Here is a 22350-nt window from a genome sequence, read left to right on the forward strand (position 1 = left end):
AATTAGCATACAAGGAAACAATTTCGGGTTTTTTAATAAGAGGTTTATTCTTAACACACATTTCTCCTATTTGAAGGAGAATGAGTTTCCTCAGGCACTCCCTACTACATTTTAAACTTCCACTGTTCTGTAAATTAGCATTCAGTGCTGCCAGAGTTGGCACAGTTTTCTTTATAGTATAATAATCGTGTCTTTTCTTTCTAACAACTACCTTAGCAAAGTAATCAGTCTCCACTTTATTCTATATCTCTTCCTCTTTGAGGTTAAAAATTTGATCTAAACAGTGATTCCTTTAATATTCTCTTCACTCAGCTGATACAAACTCTCGAAGCTCCACTCGTCAATTGTATAAATATTCTAGATTAAACCCTATTTATTACTGCAAGTATTTCGTAACATTATAAATAATTGCCATAGCATCACTTTTCAGTGCTTTGCCAGCAACACTAGGCTTATGATTCATTCTCACACTTTAATTGAGATTGAATTACAAATAAGGAAGTATTAAGTATATAAAAAGAGATAATATATTTTCAGAACTTTGGATTCAAAAGAGTTGAAAGAAAGTTTTAAACAAATGGAAGGAAACTAGACACTACAAAAAAAATGATTTAAGATGAAGATGGTCAAAGGAAATTTTCTATTTATTGCCTAGAGGTTTACTAATAGGAAATGAAAAACTTAGCTTAAACCTGCAATTTATAAATACTTAGAATCATAAAATACAGTACTGTGTAAAAGGTACTTGATGCGAGCAACTCTATAATAGAAATCTCACCATATTTGTGCAGTAAGTGGTCTGTGGCGCAGGTTCTTTTTATCTTGTATACCTATATATATAAGATAAATTGACATTTTTCAGATGACTTAGTACTTTTAGCCTCTACATAAGATGACCTACGTAATTTGTAATAAATAGCAGCTAGATATTCAATGAAAATTTCTATCGATAAATCTAAAGTTATGGCTTTTTACGGAAAAGAACCAATACTAAGCAAAATTTGTATCAGTAATGAAATATTAGAATAAATGAATTCAGTTATCTTGGTTATAAAATATAATTTATTGTAGAATCAGATATACCAGACAAAATTCTTAAATTTAATTTATTTTTTTAAATTTTATTGGGTTATTTTACGACGCTATATCAACATCTCAGGTTATTTAGCGTCTGAATGATATGAAGGTGACAATACCGGTGAAATAAATCCGGGATCCAGCACCGAAAGTTACCCAGCATTTGCTTGTATTGGGTTGAGGGAAAACCCTGGAAAAAATCTCAACCAGGTAACTTGCCCCAACCGGGATTCGAACCCAGGCCACCTAGTTTCGCAGCCAGACGCGCTCTTAAATTTAATAAATCTATGGATTTCATCAACAGCCGTCATTAGTCCAAAGATATACACGCCTCCAACTCTATAAACCTTGGCGAGACCTGTTCTATGTTATGGCAGTGAGGCTTGGACTCTTCAAAGACATGATGAAAATCGAATTACTACCAGTGAAATGAAGTTCATGAGCTGTACAGCAGGTTATATGAAATGGATATATTTAGTTGGTTATTTAACGACGCTGTATCAACTACTATTTAGTGTCGATGAAATTGGTGATACCGGTAGTGAGATGGTATTTGACGAGATGAGGCCGAAGATTCGTCATAGATTACCTGACATTCGCCTTACGGTTGGGGAAAACCTTGAAGAAAACTCAGGCAGGTAATCAGCCCAAGCAGGAATCAAACCCATGCCCGAGTGCAACTCCTCTGGATTGACAAGCAAGTGCTTTAGCCAACTGAGCTATGCCGGTGCCCTATACGAAATGGAACAGGAAAAGAAATGAAGATGTTTTGAACACACTCCAAATGATACCTGTTCTAGATCACATATGTACATCATATCAAACCAATTGGCTCCAACATGTAAAACGAATATCAAACAATAGAATACTCAAAGCAATCCTGAATTGTAATCTAACAGGAAAAGGGTCATTAGAACATCCTAAGAAATGGTGGAATGAAAACTTTGGTAGACCATAACAGTTCAATGGATTACAACCTGCAAGGATGATGATGATGATACAGTAGCACTCAAAAGTATTTTGTAGTTAACGTTTTATGTTGTCAGTACTGTTTGCAAGCAGTTACAACAACGCAAAGCACACAGCTGTGTCATTCAATGAGTAGCGTTATGTTGCTGTGGTTATGTATCTAGGAAACAGACAAGTTCATAGAATACAATATAAATGTATATTCCATTAGCTCATAAGTATTTTTTGGTTTGATTTGGTGGCATGGTATATATTAAATATTGGTGTTTAGGTATTTAGACAGTGCTTGTTTATTTGTACAGACCATTGCAAGCATGCCAAAACAAAAGAAATACTCTGTGGATGTGAGACAAGCTGTTTTAAACATTTTGAAGAAGGGAAAATCGCAGTCTAACATTGCTAAAGATTTTGGTATATCACAACTCAAGTGTGTGGAGTCAATGGCAAAAACAAGAAGGGTCAGTAGACAATAAGGCAAGGACTGGTTGTCCTCGAAAAACAACAGTGTGGGCGGACAGAATGATTTGTAAGCAAGTGGTTGCTGATTCACGAAAATCGACTGGACAAATTAGGGATGATCTAGAGCAGCATCATGAACTGAACCTACAATTCTCTACTGCGAAACGTCGCCTAGTAGCTGGTGATTTAAATGGTAGACGACCATCACGAAAACCACTCATAAATCCAAAAAATAGGAAGGCCAGGTTAGAGTTTGCAAAAATGTTTCAAACACGGAACACTGCAGATTGGTATAAGGTGTTATGGAGTGGTGAGAGTAAATTTAATTTATTTTCTTCTTATACTGTGCAGTATGTATGTCGATCAAAAAACCAAAGAGGCAACAAAAAATACCAGGTAGGCCTACCGAACATTAAGCACTGTGGTGTGGGGATGTTTTTCTAGAAGTGGAGTTGGCCCTCTAGCTCAAATAGAAGGGAATATGGTTCGTTTCATATAAAAGAATATGGCTCCACATGGGAGGACGAATATGCCACGTAATTGTATTTTTCAGCAGGACAGTGATCCAAAACACACTTCCAGCCATTTAAAAAATTCTTCGCAGATTAAAAAATCAAACTTTTGGGTTGGCAAAGCCAGAGTCCGGATCTTAATCCTATTGAACATCTCTGGATGAATTGGATCGGTGTGTTCATTGCAGAAGTTACTCAAATAAGGATCAGTTCTTTGCTGCCTTATTGGAAGAATGGTCATAACTTCCACTCGAGCAATTGCAAAATCTTGTCGATTCAATGTCAAACAGATGTGCTGCTATGATCAAGGCTCGGGGGTATGCAACGAAATACTGATTTTTTTCTCAGAATCCAGACTATTTTTGTTTTATTCTTACATACTTGAACTTACAAATTAATTTTGATCCAGAAGAATTTTCAGTTATTTTTTATTCCGTTTAAACTAAATATATTTTCGTACTAAATGGATTAGAAATACATACTTTTGAATTATTTACTGGCATTTTTTCTATTCAATACCTATCTTTATGTAATTGTAACATATGCTTTCTACAAAACACCTTTGAGTGTTACTGTACGTACTAAAGTTTCATTTTAATTTCATATGATTTGCAAAGACTTTGAATATATTTTAATCATTTCCCACGATACTTAAGGTAAGCTTGGGATACAGGGGACATAAACCATGTGACTGTAAAGATTGCTGCCTCTTCACATCAGTGATCTCAAAGTTACCGTACTTATAAGACAGCAAACTCCCACAGCCCAGGCGAATACAGAGCTGGCATACTCCATCTTTACATGCTAGCTTATCTTCTTTCTCATGGGAATGTTCCAAGCATTTGAAAACAGTTGCAGGCTACTCAGTATCTATCTAGCAATCATGTGTGACAGTAAAAGAAAGAGCTACCAGTACTTGCTAGGAGATAAAGTTAGATTTATAAAATAAGTTTAGGCAAATCCCAATAAAACAAAAACTGAAAGTGCAAGAGGTTTGTATAAACATGTATAATATAAAAAAAATTGATGATTAAGTATCTTGAAGTCTGAGTTCATAATTTAAAAAAAAATTTCGTAGTCAATATATGTAATAATAATAATAATAATAATAATAATAATAATAATAATAATAATAATAATAATAAAGCCGTAAATCCCCAGTGGGGCAAGGCCTCCTGCTTGGGCAGGGGTGGCTCAAGTCTTGACCATCAGAAGAGCGACCTGATGGTGTAGTGAACATATATTAAACATTACAATTAGACAAGTTAAAAGAATCCTTAAGTACTCCCAGCTCTTTATGCTCTGTTAAACTTCTTCCTAGTCATTAAAAAATTATGTTATATTCAAACCTTATTTATGCATAATTCTGAGTTGTGCGTAATTAAAATCATACCTCTTTACTTTCGCACAACCCAGGTTTCACTGTACATATGATCACATTGGATTTGAGTATTGACCTAAGTGAGGGAGAAAGCAATGGTGAATTATTTAAAAGAGGTTAAGATTGGACTTTTTCCGTTGCTGGCGATCACATTTCGAAGATTGACTCTATTTTTGTCTTTAGGTGATACAAAATGGATTAAGAAGGAGTTCCTACTCTTTGGGGCCATTACAAATAGCTAAATCTGCTTGAGTGACCCAATTTGTAACAGCCCCAACCAGTAGGAACCTCTTCTTACTTCATTTTCTGATCACCTGAAGATGAAGATGAAATCAATTTTCGATATGTTATAATTTTATTATTTTATCACCAGGAATGATACAGTTCACTCTTCATCTTTTTTGGATCTCAGTGTTTGTGATTTTTGTGACCTGGAATAATATCCTTAAATCTTTTTTTTTATGTAGCCAGATCCTTTAGTTAATGATGTGGCAACATTGGTGATGAAGGATTTCAAACTTGATCCAGAAGTTGGAGCAGTTATAGTTGGATTCGATGAGCATTTTAGCTACCCAAAAATACTGAAAGCAGCAAGTTACTTAAATCACCCAGATTGCCTCTTCATTGCAACGAACACGGATGAAAGAGGCCCTAGTCGCATCAATGACTGTGTTATTCCTGGTGAGTTTACAGGCAGTCTATTCAATAATTATAAATATTTTTTTTTTATGGAATTATGTATGCAGATTACAGTGAATACAGTACAGCCATCTAGCATAGCTCGCAATAAACTACAACTCAAGAGACAGAAGACATTGAGGTCATCCAAAGAAGAGTTGGATAAATGGTGTGGGAACAGAGGAAAAACAAATTCTTGAGGATGATGGTGAAAACTGTAATTAGGCTTTAGATTATACACCTTTACATTTCCTTGTGAACAACACAAATTCTTGTTGTACAGAACAGATTTACTTCAGATCGTGGCAACAGTTACTTCTCCTCTGTGTTACAAAACCTTTAAAACAAAATATCCTGTATAAACTTTCCTGTGTTAATTGGAACTATGCTGATAATTTATCTTAGTTAATGACTAGTTTCGGCGTAGAAATCGGAAGATGGCTAAAATCAAGCCAAAAACTAGTCATTACCAACAATAAATTAGCAGCATAGTTTCAAGTAAAACAGGAAAGTTGTTTATATAACAAATTTACCGAATCTTTAGTGATAAAATTGTTAAAAATGTGTAATTAAGATGCATGATTAACACAATATCACGTAGGTATTTATGTAATGATAGTTAGATCATAAAACTTTAATGATCCAACAAAGACATATGTTTCTTATAATATGTAGGCCTACATAGTTTCATTATTGGTTTTTTTTTATTTATTCTTCTTTTTTTTTCTGACTTTCTGGTTTAGACACTTTTGTTTTCATTCACTGTTCTAACCATCTTGTTTGTGGTCTTCCCTGATCTCTTCATGCTATTGGTCTGTACGATCGAGCTGCCTTTGGATAACGAGAATTTTACTTTCTTTCAATGCTGCTATTGGCTTATTGAGGCCAATATATTTTTTCTTGTCTGTCAGGGTCCCTGTATTCAACAATGGACGAATTGGAGATAGATTTACTAAACAATTTATAATACATTGCATTTCAAAAGTCACTCACATTTTCTGCTACAGCTAAATGGAAATGTTTTTCGAAAAATGCTCAGACACATGAAACAGTAGTATATTTTAAAAGACACTTTTTCACAAAAAAACAATCATTGTTGTGGAGTTGTGACGTCATCGGAAATATTTTTAAATGACACCCTGCATTTTTGTGTGCACCATCTGAAAGATTTTACTATTCTCCATGGTTATACAAGCTATCAATTATTTTATACAACAAACGTTGCTATGGTAACAAAATAAGTAGTTGGATTTCCTGGTGTTATGGAAGCAGTTTATTCGTAAAAACTAACAGAAAATAACGATGTTATTAAGTGAAAGTGAGAGAATTGAGATTTTAATGATGATTGGATATGGTGTTAGGAAATGTACACAAGATGAAGTATGTGCACTTTTCAATAAAACACACCCAGATCAATCTCCTATTTATCAATCTACTGTGAGTAGAATACAAAACAAATTCAATGAAAATGGACATGTGAGAGATGTCCAAAGATCCGATAGACCATTATCAACTACTGAAGAATTGGAGCTAGACAGTTTGATAACAGTGAAAGATAATTCACATTCTTCACTTACTGAATTACAATCTACATTTGATGTATCGAGAACAACCATCCGGAGACTGTTGCGTCGTAATAAATATCATCCTTATAAAGCACAGCCCTTGCAGGAGCTAATGGAAGATGACAGAGACGGAAGATTACAATTCTGTGAGGCAGTGACCAACCTCTGCGATAGAGACCCCAATTTCGTATCAAACTTGCTTTTCTCTGATGAATCTACATTTTGTCTGAATGAAGAAGTGAATGGACAAAATTGCAGGTACTGGTCAGAATCTAACCCACGCTGGATGGTAGAAACTCACACGCAATTTCCCCAGAAGGTAAAATGTATGATCAGGAATTCTAGGATGCAGAGTTGTGGGGCCCCTACTTTCTAGATGATACACTTAATGGGGACCGGTATTTAGAATTTTTGCGTGAAGAGTTAATACTAGCCCTTGCCGTTTTTCACCCAAACCTCCAGGATTCAGATTTACCTAATGATTTCATCTGGTATCAGCAAGATGGGGCTCCTCCTCGATTATGCTGCTCCTGTATGGCAATATCTGAATGACGTGTTTCCTAACAGATGGGGACGAAAAGGATTTGTAGAGTGGCCTGCAAGATCACCGGATCTTTCCCCTCTTGATTACTTTCTATGAGATTATTTGAAATGTAAGGTATTTGCTACGAAGCCTGCTGATATTAATGAGTTGAAAAGAAGAATATGAGTGGAGTGTAAAAAATACCACCAGCAATCATTGAAAATGTTAAACAGGAATTTGTTCTGCATCTTTCACATCACCAGATCGTAAATGGGCAAAATTTTGAACATTTAATTAATTGAACATTTGCCTGCCTAAAGTTTTCCGTGGTTTTCCTAAGTCACTAAGACAAATGTCGGGATGAGCCCTGAAAGAAATGGCCACGGATCTGCATTCACATCCCCATGACCCCAGTAATTACTCTAAATTTAATAATTATTTTACATCTATGCCCTGTTGTCTATCTCATCCTAATTGAGTCACCATAGAGCCAGTTGGTTGGTCTCTATATTGACATGATTCAACAAGACTAAAGTCATAATTCAATCGATCCCCTACCTAAAAGCCAATTGGCTAGTCTCTTATATTGAGACGACACATCCTGCCTAAGGTATTTCCGTGCTTTTCCTAAGGTGTTAAGACAAATATCGGGATGAGCCCTAAGAGAAATGGGCCACGGACCTATGTGCCCTTCCCTCAAGTTCCCCAATTTCTAACAAAATGACGTAAATACTCTGGTTTAGAATCTGTAAAATACCCATTACATGGGCGAGGTCACTCATCTAGTCGCATTGCGGAAGGACAGAGAACCTTTCAATTTACAGATTTAGAATTCGCGGCATCTCTTCTGATGGCCTTCACCTGCCTTGTCATCAAACAACAGACGACTGAGTCTTCTCATCTCCATTTGCATTGCGAAATGGCAAAGCTCTTTTCAAAGTGCAAGGTTACTCCTGCCATCCGAACAGCAAACAAATGAGTCTTCTCGACTCCACCTGCACTGCGGAATGACAAAGTTCCTTTCAATGTGCAGACTTACACCTACTGCCATTCCTTCCTCGTTCTGTCCTGTGATCACTTTGATCACATTTCCCTCCCCTCGCATATGTGGTACCTAAGATGTTACGTCTAGAGCTCCTTTAGTGGAGCAGTGTAACCTGGAGTGAGACAAGTGGCCAACAGGCTTGGAGCTCATATATTCAGTTTCTTTCAGCTGTGAACCCTTTGCGAGAACGCGTTTTGCGTACCTTTAAAATTTCTCCTCCCACTTCTCTTCTCTCAATTCAATTGCTTCTGTAACACATTTATTTTGTTACCATAGCAACATTTGTTGTATAAAACAATTGATAACTTGTTTAACTATGGAGATTAATAAAATCTTTCAGATGGTATACAGAAAAATACAGGGTATCATTTAAAAATGTTTCTGATGACGTCACAACTTGCACAGCAATGATATCAAGAATGGTTTGTTTTTGTGAAAATTTGTCTTTTCAAATATATTACTGTTTGCAGTTTCTGAGCGTTTTTCGAAAAAACATTTTCATTTAGCTGTAGCAGAAAATATGCGTAACTTTTGAAACACACTGTATAGTAATATGATGATTAATAGGAAAATTGTGGAACAATGGTAAGAGAAATAGAAAAATACTGAGAAAACCTGCCACAATATATTTTCTTTTGTACAAAAAATTGCACATTACTCGCATAGAGATTTGAAACTGGGTCTGTAGCTTAGAAAGTTTATGTTCCTTTCGTGCTGCTTTTTCCTGTTTATTGATATTTATAATCTAGTACAGCAGTTCCCAACCTTTTTCGACTCACGAACCCCTTCCACAACGATCCGACTTGAGTGAACCACTGACTTTTAAATGTACATACAGTAGACATGCATAAAATTTAATTCCAAGCAAAAGGTTTAACCTTAAATTAACTTAACCCTTAACGGTTAAAACCTATATTTACTCTAGTTACGGCTTAAAAGTACCACAACGTGTAGGCCTAGTTGCAATAATAAATACAAGTTTTCATTATAATTACTCACCTCTTCCTTGGAATTCAGTGAGAAGGTTGCACCTGCTTTCCATGGCACAGAGTTTTGAAGTCAGGAACCACAGAAGTTAAATAAAGTCTCAAATCACTTTCAGCACAAAGTCTGTTTCTGTATTTATTTTTTTAATAAGCATGTGAAGAAAACGACTTTTCGCACAAATTTGTAGATGAAAAAGATAATAAAGCTGTTATTCGCTAACACTGGGAACTCCTTTAAACTGAACCAAAAACCAATTAATGACAAAGATTTATAACTTTTCTGTAACTGAAAATCAGTGGAAATTTCAATAAGCTGCTCTTTTTCATCTACGCTTAATGTAAATTCTAGAATTGTTGACTCTTCGAAGGGATTGCGAATCCAGTTGTTGTTATTGGACATATCATGGAAATATTCTCTGAAGGTTTTTCCAAGTCCTTTCAAATGTTCTTTAACCATGTTCTTGACATTTCCGTTCAAAGAAAGATGATTTTCCACCAGGAAGTCGTGAAGGGTATCAAAGCACTCGTTTGATTGCTATTGAAACATGTTTCCCAAAAATTAAGTTTTTTAATGAATGATTCGATACGGTCTTGCACAATATAAACGTTTATTTGAATATACATTTTCTTGAACCCTATTTTATCCGAAAGTACATTAGGGTTATAGTTATAGCCTGAGTTTATATTATTATAATGAGAATTCATTTGACGTGGGTAACCCAGTCTTGCTACTTAAAATTAACACTTACATATACTACAATAATTTGAATTATTTACAAGTTCTTAAATTAATTACATCTTACATATTACATTGACGTGGGTAACCCAGTCTTGCTACTTAAAATTAACACTTATATATACTACAATAATTTGAATTATTTACAAGTTCTTAAATATATTACATATAGACTTACATTGACGTGGGTACAATTGTCTTTAGAGACAATTAATATTAGGTACCCTCAACAAAACTGGCTTCATTTATACACCGACGGATCCTTGATCTCCAGGCAACAAGGTGCCGGTGCAGGTGTCACGTGCTGTCTCTTCTCACGTTATAGATCTCTTGGATATGGAACAACAAGTTTTATGGTGAAATCATTACAATACATGAATGTCTCAGGAATCTTCTATGCCACATCAATAAATTTAGGAATGCAGTTATATTGTCAGACTCCAAAGCAGCTATTCTATCAATAGTCTCTAAACACACACCTTCATCTCAAACAGCAGAAATAACTAAAATGCTCTCTCAATTATTATCACTCAATAAAAGAATTGTATTCCAATGGATACCATCTCATTGTGGAATCCTGGGAAACGAGAATGCGGATGCTTTAGCAAAGAAGGGCAGCACTGCTACTTACAGACCTGTTACTAAATCTACGTATTACTCTGTGAAGAGATTTATTAAATCTACATACTTAGACTTCAACAAACAAAATTTGATAACTCAATCCCAAGGGAAAAAATGGAACTTTCTGCATCAAAATCCACAGTTAATTCCCGATTTATCACGAAAATCGTCTGTAGCTGCATTTAGATTGGCAACAGGCCATGATTGTTCGGCCAAACACCTGCATAGAATTGGAATATATCAGTCCCCTAACTGCCCATTGTGCAACTCAAACCAAGAAATGGATTCGGAACACCTCAAAATCTGTGCTTCAGTGGCTAGTCATGATAATATCTTTGAAAAATATTGGAGTGCAAGAGGTCAAATGACTTTATTGTCAAACGCCTGGCATTAGAAAACAACAACAACAACATTGACGTGGGTAACCCAGTCTTGCTACTTACAATTAACAATTATATATACTATATATATATATATATATATATATACATACAGAGTGTTGTATTTCCCACATGTAGACAATCAAAATAGTTCATTACAACATGTGTCTGGAAATGCTTCATTTCCGAGTTATGGCCTTCACAACATTGAAATTCACCGGAACGTTTCTCTTTCCGCAGGTCGTTGTCATTACAGAAGATGTTCAAAATGTCCACCTCCTGCTTGAATACAGACCTCACATCGATGTCTCATTGAGCTGCGAACACGATCCCAAACTCCAGGAGTATTGCGTATGTCCTCAGAACATGCCACAATTCGATTCCGAAGAGATTCCAAATCAGGCACCGGAGACGAATAAACCAATGATTTTAAATGGCCCCACAAGTAGAAATTGAGAGGGTTCAGATCAGGTGAGCGTGGAGGCCAAGCAATTGGGCCACCTCTACCTATCCATCGATCAGGAAACTTTTGATCCAAGTACCGGCGAGCCATACGACTTAAGTGTGCAGGAGCGCCATCATGCAAGAAGTGAATGTGTTGACGATTGATCAGTTAAGTGTCTTCTAAAACATGAGGTATGGTGTTTTCCAGGAAGTTTGTGTACGCCTGCCCCGTAAGTCAGTTTACAAGTACATGGGGTCCAACTAATCGATCACCAATGATACTGGCCCATATGTTGAGGGAGAACCGCACCTGGTGATGAGATGGAACAGTTGCACGTGGGTTTTCATATGCCCATACATGCTGATTGTGGAAATTTGTTATGCCATCTCGTGTGAACTGTGCTTCATCTGTAAATAATACTAAGGCAGGAAAGTTCGGATTTACACCACACTGCTGCAAGAACCACTGACAGAACCTAACTCTGCTGGTGACAGGGCCTGAGGAACATTGACTTGCAACGCTACCCTTCGTGTGCTGATAGAAGAAGTCATGTTCACAGCCTCCAGAATCTCCTCCTGTACTTCTGGAGTTGTAGATCTTGGTCGTCCCCTTCCCAAACCAGGAGAGTTAAATTTTCCATACTCGCACAGACGGTAATGGAGACGTACAAATGTCTTCCGATCTGGACATTGTCGCTGTGGGTACCTCTCCTGGTACAAATGACGAGCCAGCGCAGCATTGCCGTCCGCCTTACCATACATGAAGTGTATCTCTGCCAGCTCTTGATTTGAATATATGTCGCACAGTCTAACGCCTACACAACACTGAATGTAATCTTCGCCTCGGAATGAACTGTCAGAGTGCCCTCTTAATGTCTCCTTTGACGGCAACGACCTGTGGAAAGAAAAACGATCCGGTGAATTTCAATGTTGTGAAGGCCATAACTCGGAAATAAAGCATTTCTGGACACATGTTGTAATGAACTATTTTGATTGTCTACATGTGAGAAATACATACCTGAAATTATGCCCCGTATTTTTGAAACACCCTGTATATAAACGTTTATATTTGACCCCTGGAGAAATAAGTTAACTGTTAATTTTTGAGAAAATATCTGCCAAATAAGCTGAAGTCTGAAGCCAGATTTCATCTTCCATGCACTTTGCTTGGTGAAAGGCATGACTGGTGAGAAAAACATAAACTTCGTCTTTAAGCTCATACAGTCTGGAAATAGTTATACCTCGAGATAGACATCTAACTTCAGTGTGAGACAATAAACACTTATAAATGCTTTCCATTTCCTCACAAAGCACTGCAAAGATGCGGGAATTTGTAGGGTGAGTCTTAATAAAATTAATTATTTTCACTGCATCGTCCAGCACATATTTCAATCCATCGGACATGCGTTTAGAAACAAGAGCCTGTCTATGAATGTAACAATGTGTCCAAGAAGCTACCGATTTCACCTTGGCAACAAACCCAGCATAGCACCCTGTCGTAGATTTTGCATCATCTGAACAAATGCTACACAGTGAGTCCAGTCTATTGAATTTTCGCGAAAGTATTCGCCAGTTAATTTATATATATCTCCTCTCGTAGTTCTCTCTTTTAAGGGTTTGCAGAATAGTAGCTCCTCTTCTACAGACTCCCCATTAATATAACAGACGAAAAGTAACAAAATGGCTAAACTGGCAACATCAGTCGATTCGTCAAGTTGAATTGCAAAAGAAGGACTGGCACGAACTCTTTCCAAAATGTCATTTTCGACATAATTTGCCATGTCTTTAATCCGGTGGTTGATCGTATTGCCGGACAATGGTACCATATTGACTTTTTTTGTGAAAGATTCTCCAAGCATGCACTGTACATCATTTATACATGGCCACACTAAATCTTCAGCTATCGAATGAGGTTTTCCAGTTTTAGCAATTCTGTAGCTAATGCGGTAAGACGCTTCAAGAGCATTCTCATTGTCACTGTTTGCAGCAGATACAAAAGTAATTAAATCATTTTTCCACTTGTTAGCTTTTCGTGTAAAAAAATCAGCAGATTTGTTTACGTGGCTGGGGTGTTTAGTTTCTAAATGGCATTTAAGTAGAGAAGGTTTCAGACTACTGTTAGCAAGAATGTCGCCACAAACAACACACTGTGGTCTTGGACAGTCCTTGTCACCTATATATGAAAATCTAAACCTATTATAATTATCATTGTACTTTCTTTTATTTACATATGTTCACTTTTGTCGGATTGACACACATCACTAGAAGCTGAATGACCTGTTGACACAACACTAACTTGCGATTTTGTTAAACCCTGTTTCCCTTTCAAACTTCCACTTTTCAACCAGTTATCCATTTTAGTGTGAATGGAAACGATTCTGATACACAACTGATAACTTACTGCATTTGCCACAAGGAAAGAAGAAGTAGACTATTGTTGAAAATACAAAATTAAATATAAGTTTGTTGAAATTCCACATTAACATCTAAAATCAAAGGCCTGACTGCCATGTAACTGTTCCTTAGTCGGGTTGTTCATTCATTCATTCATTTATTTTATTCCATAGATCTTACATGAGCAATGAAGCTTTAAGATGTGGAACATGTCAACATTTTACAATATTACAATTACAATTTTTACAAATTTTTATAGTTTTACAATTTAGTAATTTTCTACAATTTTTACAATTTTGTACAATTTTTTTACATTTTTTTACATTTTTTACATTTTTTTACATTTTTTTACATTTTGGCGAGATGTAGTGAGATGAGATGAGGTCCGAGGATTCGCCAAAATATTACCCGGCATTTGCCTTTTCGGTGGGGGAAACCTCGGAAAAACCCAACCAGGTAATCAAATCAAAGGGGGTAATCAAATCAAAGGGGTTGATGTCAAGGACTCGCCATAGACCATCCGGCTTCAGTCCCACGGCTGGGGAAAACCTCCGAAGAAACCAAAGTCCAAAGGGGGGTCCAACAATGTTGTTAGTATTGTTAGAACACAAAGAAGCTGGCAGACTAAATTTCCATTGTAGCGAAATCAAATGCATTCCTAACGTTGTTACGTAACCAGAGCGGGTAGAAGAGAAAGGGACGTTACTTCCTCTAGTTCAGTGGTTCGTCGCCGAGTGGCGCTAGCCCTGTTTTCAATGCCCAGTTTCAGGATCGCTATTCAAGTGAATGCAAAAGGTTTTTAAAAATAACCCATTAGATAAGAATGTATTGTAGAGTACTTAGTTACAATATTTTACTTCTTTAAAAATGTAATATTACTACATTAACAAATTGTGAGTTATATAACACAACCCTGAATAGTAAATATAATAATTAACCGAAAATTGGAACATTGTGCCGGCTTCAGCCAGAAATACGTAAAAAAAAGTACAGCATCGCAAAACTGAACATTTTTATGGCATTATAAAGTACGCATTGACATGAAATTATAGTTTTTATACACAAGAAAGAATGTAATATAATAAAGGAGATACTTTATTTTCACCAATAGTTTTTATCTACTATTTAGTCATTAGTTGCAGTTGTATCTGGTTTATACATAATTCAGGGGAACAAAAAATATTACGTGCAACTTAGACTCATAAATTAAGCTTCGATATTATATCTATGCTAATGTAAGTTTTGATCTTTTGAAATACCTAGGTTATTTTATGTTTTGTAAAATTAAAACAATTTGGTAGCACTGTATTAAGTAGTTGTATGCTACTTATTGGAGAATAGTAAATTAACGACTTTTCCATGAGATCTATTACTTTCTCATATGCTCGATTAGAAATCTCTTATGATGTGGAAACGTAACAAACAAATGTAATAAACTTGTAAACCAGATTAAGTTCTAGCCTAGATGCAAAGTAGAATTATACTGTACTTTTGTTGCCGAAATAACTTTTACGTTAATTATGACTAAAGTGCTATTATTAAAAATGAAATAATTAATAATTAAACATGCATATTTAATGAAGTAGAAGCTAGGTGCTTGGATTCAATTAGGAGTTCACAATTAGCACTTTAATACAGCACATTTTTTAACCAGCACATAGATTTAAAAATGTTCAGATGTAGAAAGTCTATGGTAATCATCACAAGATAATCATTTTCTAATTCCAAAATGTCGCTCTAGAGGATCCTAGTTAATTTTTTTCTGTCAGAATATTTAAATCTGCTATCCTACAAGAATTAATATATTTCGCTAGTGCTCTGAATTGTCACTCTAAATAATTCAAGGATTCTTTCTTAGGCAAACATGTTCTTTGTATTGTCAATTACGTGTCATATATTTTCTAAAATCGTGTAATGCTAGAATTCTTTGTACAGGGCAGACGAGGGAGTCTTTGAGTTCAGCGTATCTGCAAGGTCGTTCATTCACCTTTGAATTCTTTTGTATTTTCACTTTCCTCAAGCCCATCATAGTTTATGACTCTAAAAAATGTATCGATTTTGAAAAACTCACACTAAACACTGAAATGCTGGTCTGGAGTTCATTCACTGGAAGGAATTACGGTCAATGTAACTAGACATAATTTTGGGCATTCAGATGTGGAATAATGGCACATAAATGCATACAAGTGCGTGATTAGCTGAGGTGTTCTTCTGATTTTCGCATGTCACATCCAATTATTTTTTACTCGGATATTTAACGATGCTGTATCAACTGCTGGATTATTTAGCGTCAATGCAATTGGTCATAGCCAGATGGTATTTGGTAAGGGTATTTTGTTATGAGGAAGGATTGATGTCCTCTTCGTTGGATATTTTCTCTTCTTTTCTTTTTTTAAGATATCGAGGCAAGTTTGGGAAAATATGTGTTATGGCATACGGTTTTGGTCGCCAGTTCTTGCGTGGAAGTCCTACCTCTTTACTGGCAATAATAAATTTATCGGCTCTTACAATCAAAAGTCGCCCTCGGTAGCGCAGTTGGTATAGCGCTGGCTTTCTATGCTCGAGGTTGCGGGTTCGATCCCGGCCGAGATCGATAGCATTTAAGTGTGTTTAAATGCGACAGGCTCAAGTCAGTAGATTTACTGGCATCAAAATTCCGACACACCGGCGAAGCTGATATAACCTCTGCAGTTGCGAGCGTCGTTAAATAAATCATAGTTTTAAAAAAATCACAATCAAAACCGCAGAAAAATGGATATCACAGAATATATAAGAACGAGCATACAGTTTTCTGTGTTCGTGGAATTGCTCTACACCACTTCTGAAAAATAGTCTAGTCTATGGATGGATAAAAGAAACGTCTCTTCCTTACAGATTATACAGTATAATTGGATTTACGTCAAGAACAAAACAATTAGGCTTATTACTACTCGCTCACATAAACGGCACATTAAAAATCACCCGAACACCACAAGAAATATCTTCTTAATTCCATAGCAGAACGAGTTCTACCTGCTCTGTCCATAGTATTAAGAGGAAAACTCCAATCTTAGAACGATTGCCGCGTCAATGTTTCGCTCAGTTGCCGTGGCGACACTAGGGGGTTTAAAAGTCCCATTAGACCCTTGCCGAGTTACCACACTTTCTATTCTGAACGCTCTGACGTAACTGTAAATCAGGCATTCGCGGTAAATATTAATTTATTGTGGAACTAATGTGATAAATTCCTGCTGTTACACATATGTAACAAGGGACTTTATAGGGTTAATTTAATTAAAAAAAAATAATAATGTTATTATAATATATTATAGCCTATATAATAATAATAATAATAATAATAATAATAATAATATAATATATAATAATTGTCATATTATTATTATTATTATTATTATTATTATTATTATTATTATTATTATTATTATTATTATTATTATTATGACAATGCCGCAGAAATGAAGGAACGAATAATAGGCCTAACCTCGAAACCCGCCATTACAGAAAAGTTTTGGCGAACCCCTTGAAATATTTTTCGAACCCCCTGGGGGTTCGCAAACCACAGGTTGGAAAACGATGTTCTAGTACATGAAAGAAAGTCAATATTTTTCATTCTTTGTGAATGGTTTTTACTTTCTCGCTATACAATGTATGAAAGGAAAACTTTGAGATCCTGCAAAACGCAGATTTTGATATTTTCGCAAAAACAGATTTATACGTTTTTCAGTGGCGAAGTTAGTTGTAATTTACTGGGGAGTCTGAGGCTTACCTTAGATCTTTATGTAGACTAACTCCTTACGACGCTCTTTCCTCTTTGCAAATATCTACATCAACAACATGATCCCTGAAACTGATTCTTAGAAAGTTAATTCAATAGAGATTTCTCTATTGCAAGTGTACTCAAGTTGCTTAGTCTAGTGTTTTTCATGAAGTTCCTTAAGAATGTTTTGGTATGTTTTAATGTGCTCATACTTCTTTCACTGGAACATGTTGTCATAGGAAATATGAGGACTAAACGAATTAGACATGTCTCTTCATAAACCTTATCAAGACCATTATCCGAAATATATGACAATAGCATTTGTAGTGGTAGATGTTTGGTTTCATCAGAGTACACGTTCACAAGTTCATTAACTGTAATTGTTCACTCTCAAAAAGTCTCCAAAACTTATTTCTATCTGAATCACTATGTTCACTATAGTATCAATTATGGCCTATAAGTGTTGGTACTGGAAACGATTGTGATGCCATATCACTGTTCAATGTTATGGTGAGGTTGATATTTGTTTACTATATCTTCACTTTGTAGATTTTTCATATTTCATAATATATGGTTTGTTTTATTTCATTGTTGCAAATACGAGTATTTACATTAGATGTACATTTAGCTTGCAGTATTTATAATAAATGATCTGTGAAGCAAAATGTATTGTTATACGAGCACAGCAAGAAGACGAATGTTCGGTCCTCCAATCTCTTAACCAGTCCACCATTAACGGATTCCGCATTCTATTATTCATCATATCAACAATATGCGTAAGAACTTCTTTCAAGTCCTTGAAATGGGTCGCAGTTGTTGCTGTTGCTCTGGAGTGGAAGTTCTATTTTGTTACGCATGCTTGCCAGTGAAACCTGCATCTGTCAGGACTTGTTCTCTTTGATAACTTGCTGAAATACGTACGGACTGCAATGAAGAAATGCACCTTCTTTATTGATTTTGACCCATACAAGAGAACCAAATTTAGTTTATGTCCTTAATAATGAATGAACATTGCAAGTGGATACTCTTGTCTCATGATGCTTTGCACACCTCCTGCAGAACTCGCCATTACAGAAGCTCCATCATAAATCTGACAAATTAAATTCCTATCTACACCCCACTCTCTTTACATGCTCAAAATAACAGTTAATAGTCTGTTGGTACTTTTATCTTTCGAGACATCATAAAACCCCACAAACTTCTCTCTAACGTACAGCTAACACAATAGTGGAATGTTATGTTCATTTGGGACTGACAAGTGTGTGATCTGCCTGAACAGATACGAATTCACAAGTTAAAAGTTCTTTTCGTTTTTCTTCATTTACAACATGAGTTTATTTTGGATAGCACTGGAAGTTCCTTTAAATCCTGAAGTTGATTCCAAATTCTCTAATGAACTGTTCCTCTTGCCCAAGTAATTCAATATAATTGCCTTTATTCACAGAGTCATTACTCTCGCCATGCCCGCGAAAGGAAAGTTCTTGTTTGTCTGTGATGTATTACACCATTAAATTAATCTTCCAGTCACTAGTATATTGCGAGTTACTAACTCATTATGCTTTACAGCTGAAAGGCGTGCCGCTTCTGATAAAGCATGATTAATTCTGCATTTTCCAAGAAAATGAAAATGCTCACTATTCGATATATGTCTTTTCGAAATTTGATGTTTACACGCTCTTCTATGAACATTTTTAATGCAACTTTTGCCACCCTCACAACTTTCACTATCTCATCCAAATGCACACATAACAATATACTTTGCAGTTCATTACACTTGCTCACTTGCTACAACCCAAGGGTTCTCCCTGTTCCACTTTGACTAGAAAGTTCTTGTTTGTCTTCCATCCCTCTGTACAATATTCAGATGTGGTGTAGGTCTCTTACCTTTCAGAGCACATTTTTCCTCTAAGACAATGAATGATACAGGTGTTTTCAATAGCTGAACAACCAAATCATTAATTTCACTCAGTCGTATTAAATCACAAGAGAGAGAGAGTGCGGAAAGATAAACTGTGTATTGTAATTCACAGCCATTCACAAGAAACTGAAGTAGAGTTTAGACTCTGAAAATGTTTGCAGCAGGTGCAGTAACATTGAATAATAGAGGGAAGCGTTGGAGCAGTTGCTTGGCAACACATAGTAAGCTCCTCCCTCTTCACTGCATGTGCTAGTCTGGCATTCTCCAGACTCACACGTCTTGGAAATAACGAATGAATTGAGTCATTCAGGAGCATACAAACACCTGATTTTCGACTATTTAATACGTAATATTTACATCCCACATACAGTATATAACACAACTTATATTATAATGTATTTAGTTTGGGAAGTCTGAGACTCTTAGATACCCTTTCAGCTTCGTCACTGAGTTTTTAGCATACTGGTACTTGATAGGTACCGGTACTGAAAAAGTGGTTTCAGGCACATCATCTGTCTGTCTGTCCTTGGCTAGGTTTGAATCCGTGAATCTCTGATTCCACGACCAGCATTATAACCACAAGACCATCGAGGATGACTCATACAAGGTATAAGCACAGTCTAGTATATACAGTCACGAAACTTGAGTTTATGAGGGTACTAGGTACAATACTGTGCAGGTACTATTTCGCATTGTCTGTAATGAGGCAATAGTAGCGATCCTAGTGGTTAGCAACTATCTATGGATGCATATTTACTACGTATTGAACTTCGTGACTGTATATACTAGACTGTGGTATAAGTCAAATACCTTTTATGTGCAATCCAGAAAATGAAAATGCATCTTCTTATTTGCATGCACGTTAAATAATTTCATTTATGTATAGTTTTTTAATAGTTCAAAAAAATAAACAATACTATAACATAACGTAATAAAAAACTATATTGTTATGAAGTGTATAAAGAGAGTATGTAATTTGTGTATGTGTGCGTGTGTTTTTGTTTATATAAGCGTGCTTTCTTGTTTTCATTGAGTATGTGCTAAGTGCGTGTATTGTTATGGTGTGCGTGCAGATATTCATGTGCGATCGTGAATTTTGTGTGTACTATGAGCACGTCTTTTTGTATGGTTTTTACATATGTGCATGTGTTCTTTAATGTTCGTAAAATTTCATAATTGAGCAGCCGAACAATAAATATATTTGCAGGCTTTGTAAGCATATGTTTGACTTAAGATTTATTGTTTCATTGCGAAAGAATTGTAGTACCTTCATGTAAATATCCTTCGGAGTCACTTCTCACTAAAGAGAAAGAGGTCAGACCTGGAAGACTTTTAAGGGGATAAATGACTGTTGAACAGGTGCCTGCTATTTCAGTTTTCTTGTCCCAGGATTCCATCATTCCTAGAGTATCGTTATATCATATTACGGTCTTCAAATAGTCTCTGTAATAAAAAAAAATATATGTTATATAAATAAATAATTCACACTTACTACACAGAATGTTAACAAATGAATCCCATGGATATGTATTTGGTTTCCTGAATAGAACACTGCAGTAGTTTCTTTTTGCTATTCTACTGGTAACAATAATGAATATGAATTATAGGGAATTGGTGAGATCATGATAATAGAAACGGGATTATGCCAAGAAAACCTGTTTCAACATCATATCGTCTTTGAACCACCACAAATTCTGTTACGGATGATGGAATTTGAACTCGGAGCTCCAGCATTGGCAGGCTGGAAATCTAGTCATTTTGATAGTGGTACTCCAACAACACTTTATATTAATTAATGTTGTTTTACTTTTTCAGGCACAGGCAGCATGGTTGCAGCAATAGAGACTTGTGCTGGTCGGAAACCATTTTTAATTGGGAAGCCAAGTTCATACACAATTGACGCAATAAGAAAGCGATATAATATTGATCCTAAGAAAACTTTGATGATTGGAGACAGGTAACTCCACCCATAGGAGTTTTACCTCTTTTACGGAGAATTTTCAGTGGATAAATAATTTACTATTTTTATCTGTGTAAACACATTTCCTCAAAAATATTGGACAGACTGTATTTATACTAATGATTATTTTTACAATTGATTTAACTATGAAATGCACTGAAATATTTCAGCAGCTTATTAAAATTACATACGTATATGCAAACTTCAGAAATGTGAACATGTTGTGTAAATAATAATAATAATACAGGGAGAGTGACGGAGGATGAGGGAGAGAGTGGGAGATGGAGAGAGAGAGGAGAGGAGGGGAGGGGAGGAGAGAGAGAAAGAGAGGGAGGGCCTGCATGATGGTAGTGATAAAGGAGAAGTGTTGCAATGGTATCCAATGCCATATGAACGTGCTGGAATCTGAACTTAGGTCGATGTTCCAGCTGTTTTGCTTACAATATGTCTAGGTTAAACTGTTGCATTCTTATTTCCCTGCATAGAAACAGTAAAGTTGATAAGAAAAGCACTAAAGCAACATAACAATGACTAAACGCGAAAATATATCTTTATTGAAAAATATAAGGGATGAAATGATTTAGCAGGTCAAAAGTATGTGAAGAAACAGAGAAAATAGTGCTTAATGATAGAGTATGAAATATTAATGGTGGTGATAGAGTAGTGGCAGTGCAAAATGTTGGAAAGACGTTATATACCAATAAATTTTGTTGCATTTGTAATAACAATCAATATAAAGGACCAAAACAAATATGAATTGTGTTATTAGAAGAAAAATATGCAGTTGTTTCTCTAAAGCAGCCAGATTTGTATAATAAATGTCACTGTTCGTTAATAGAAAACCATAAATTTAAGTCACAGAAAGTGTGCACTCAATGCTGGGTCTCTGACATCTTGTCAGCCCACTTGAGGTATGTGGATGTAAAGGGAATAATTGAGTCTGAG

The 22350-nt window shown here is 35.8% G+C and overlaps 1 protein-coding gene across 1 annotated transcript in view; it reads left to right on the forward strand.

The window, feature by feature from the left end:
* Nucleotides 1–22350, forward strand: part of LOC138715398 (glycerol-3-phosphate phosphatase-like) — an 88133-nt gene that overhangs the window by 59295 nt on the left and 6488 nt on the right. Inside the window, exons 5-6 of the mRNA XM_069848258.1 lie at nucleotides 4866–5079; nucleotides 21261–21402. Of these exons, the coding sequence (XP_069704359.1) occupies nucleotides 4866–5079; nucleotides 21261–21402 (356 nt within the window). The remainder of the gene's footprint in view (nucleotides 1–4865; nucleotides 5080–21260; nucleotides 21403–22350) is intronic.

The sequence above is a fragment of the Periplaneta americana genome, chromosome 15 (genome assembly GCF_040183065.1).
Source record: "Periplaneta americana isolate PAMFEO1 chromosome 15, P.americana_PAMFEO1_priV1, whole genome shotgun sequence".
NCBI lineage: Eukaryota > Metazoa > Arthropoda > Insecta > Blattodea > Blattidae > Periplaneta > Periplaneta americana.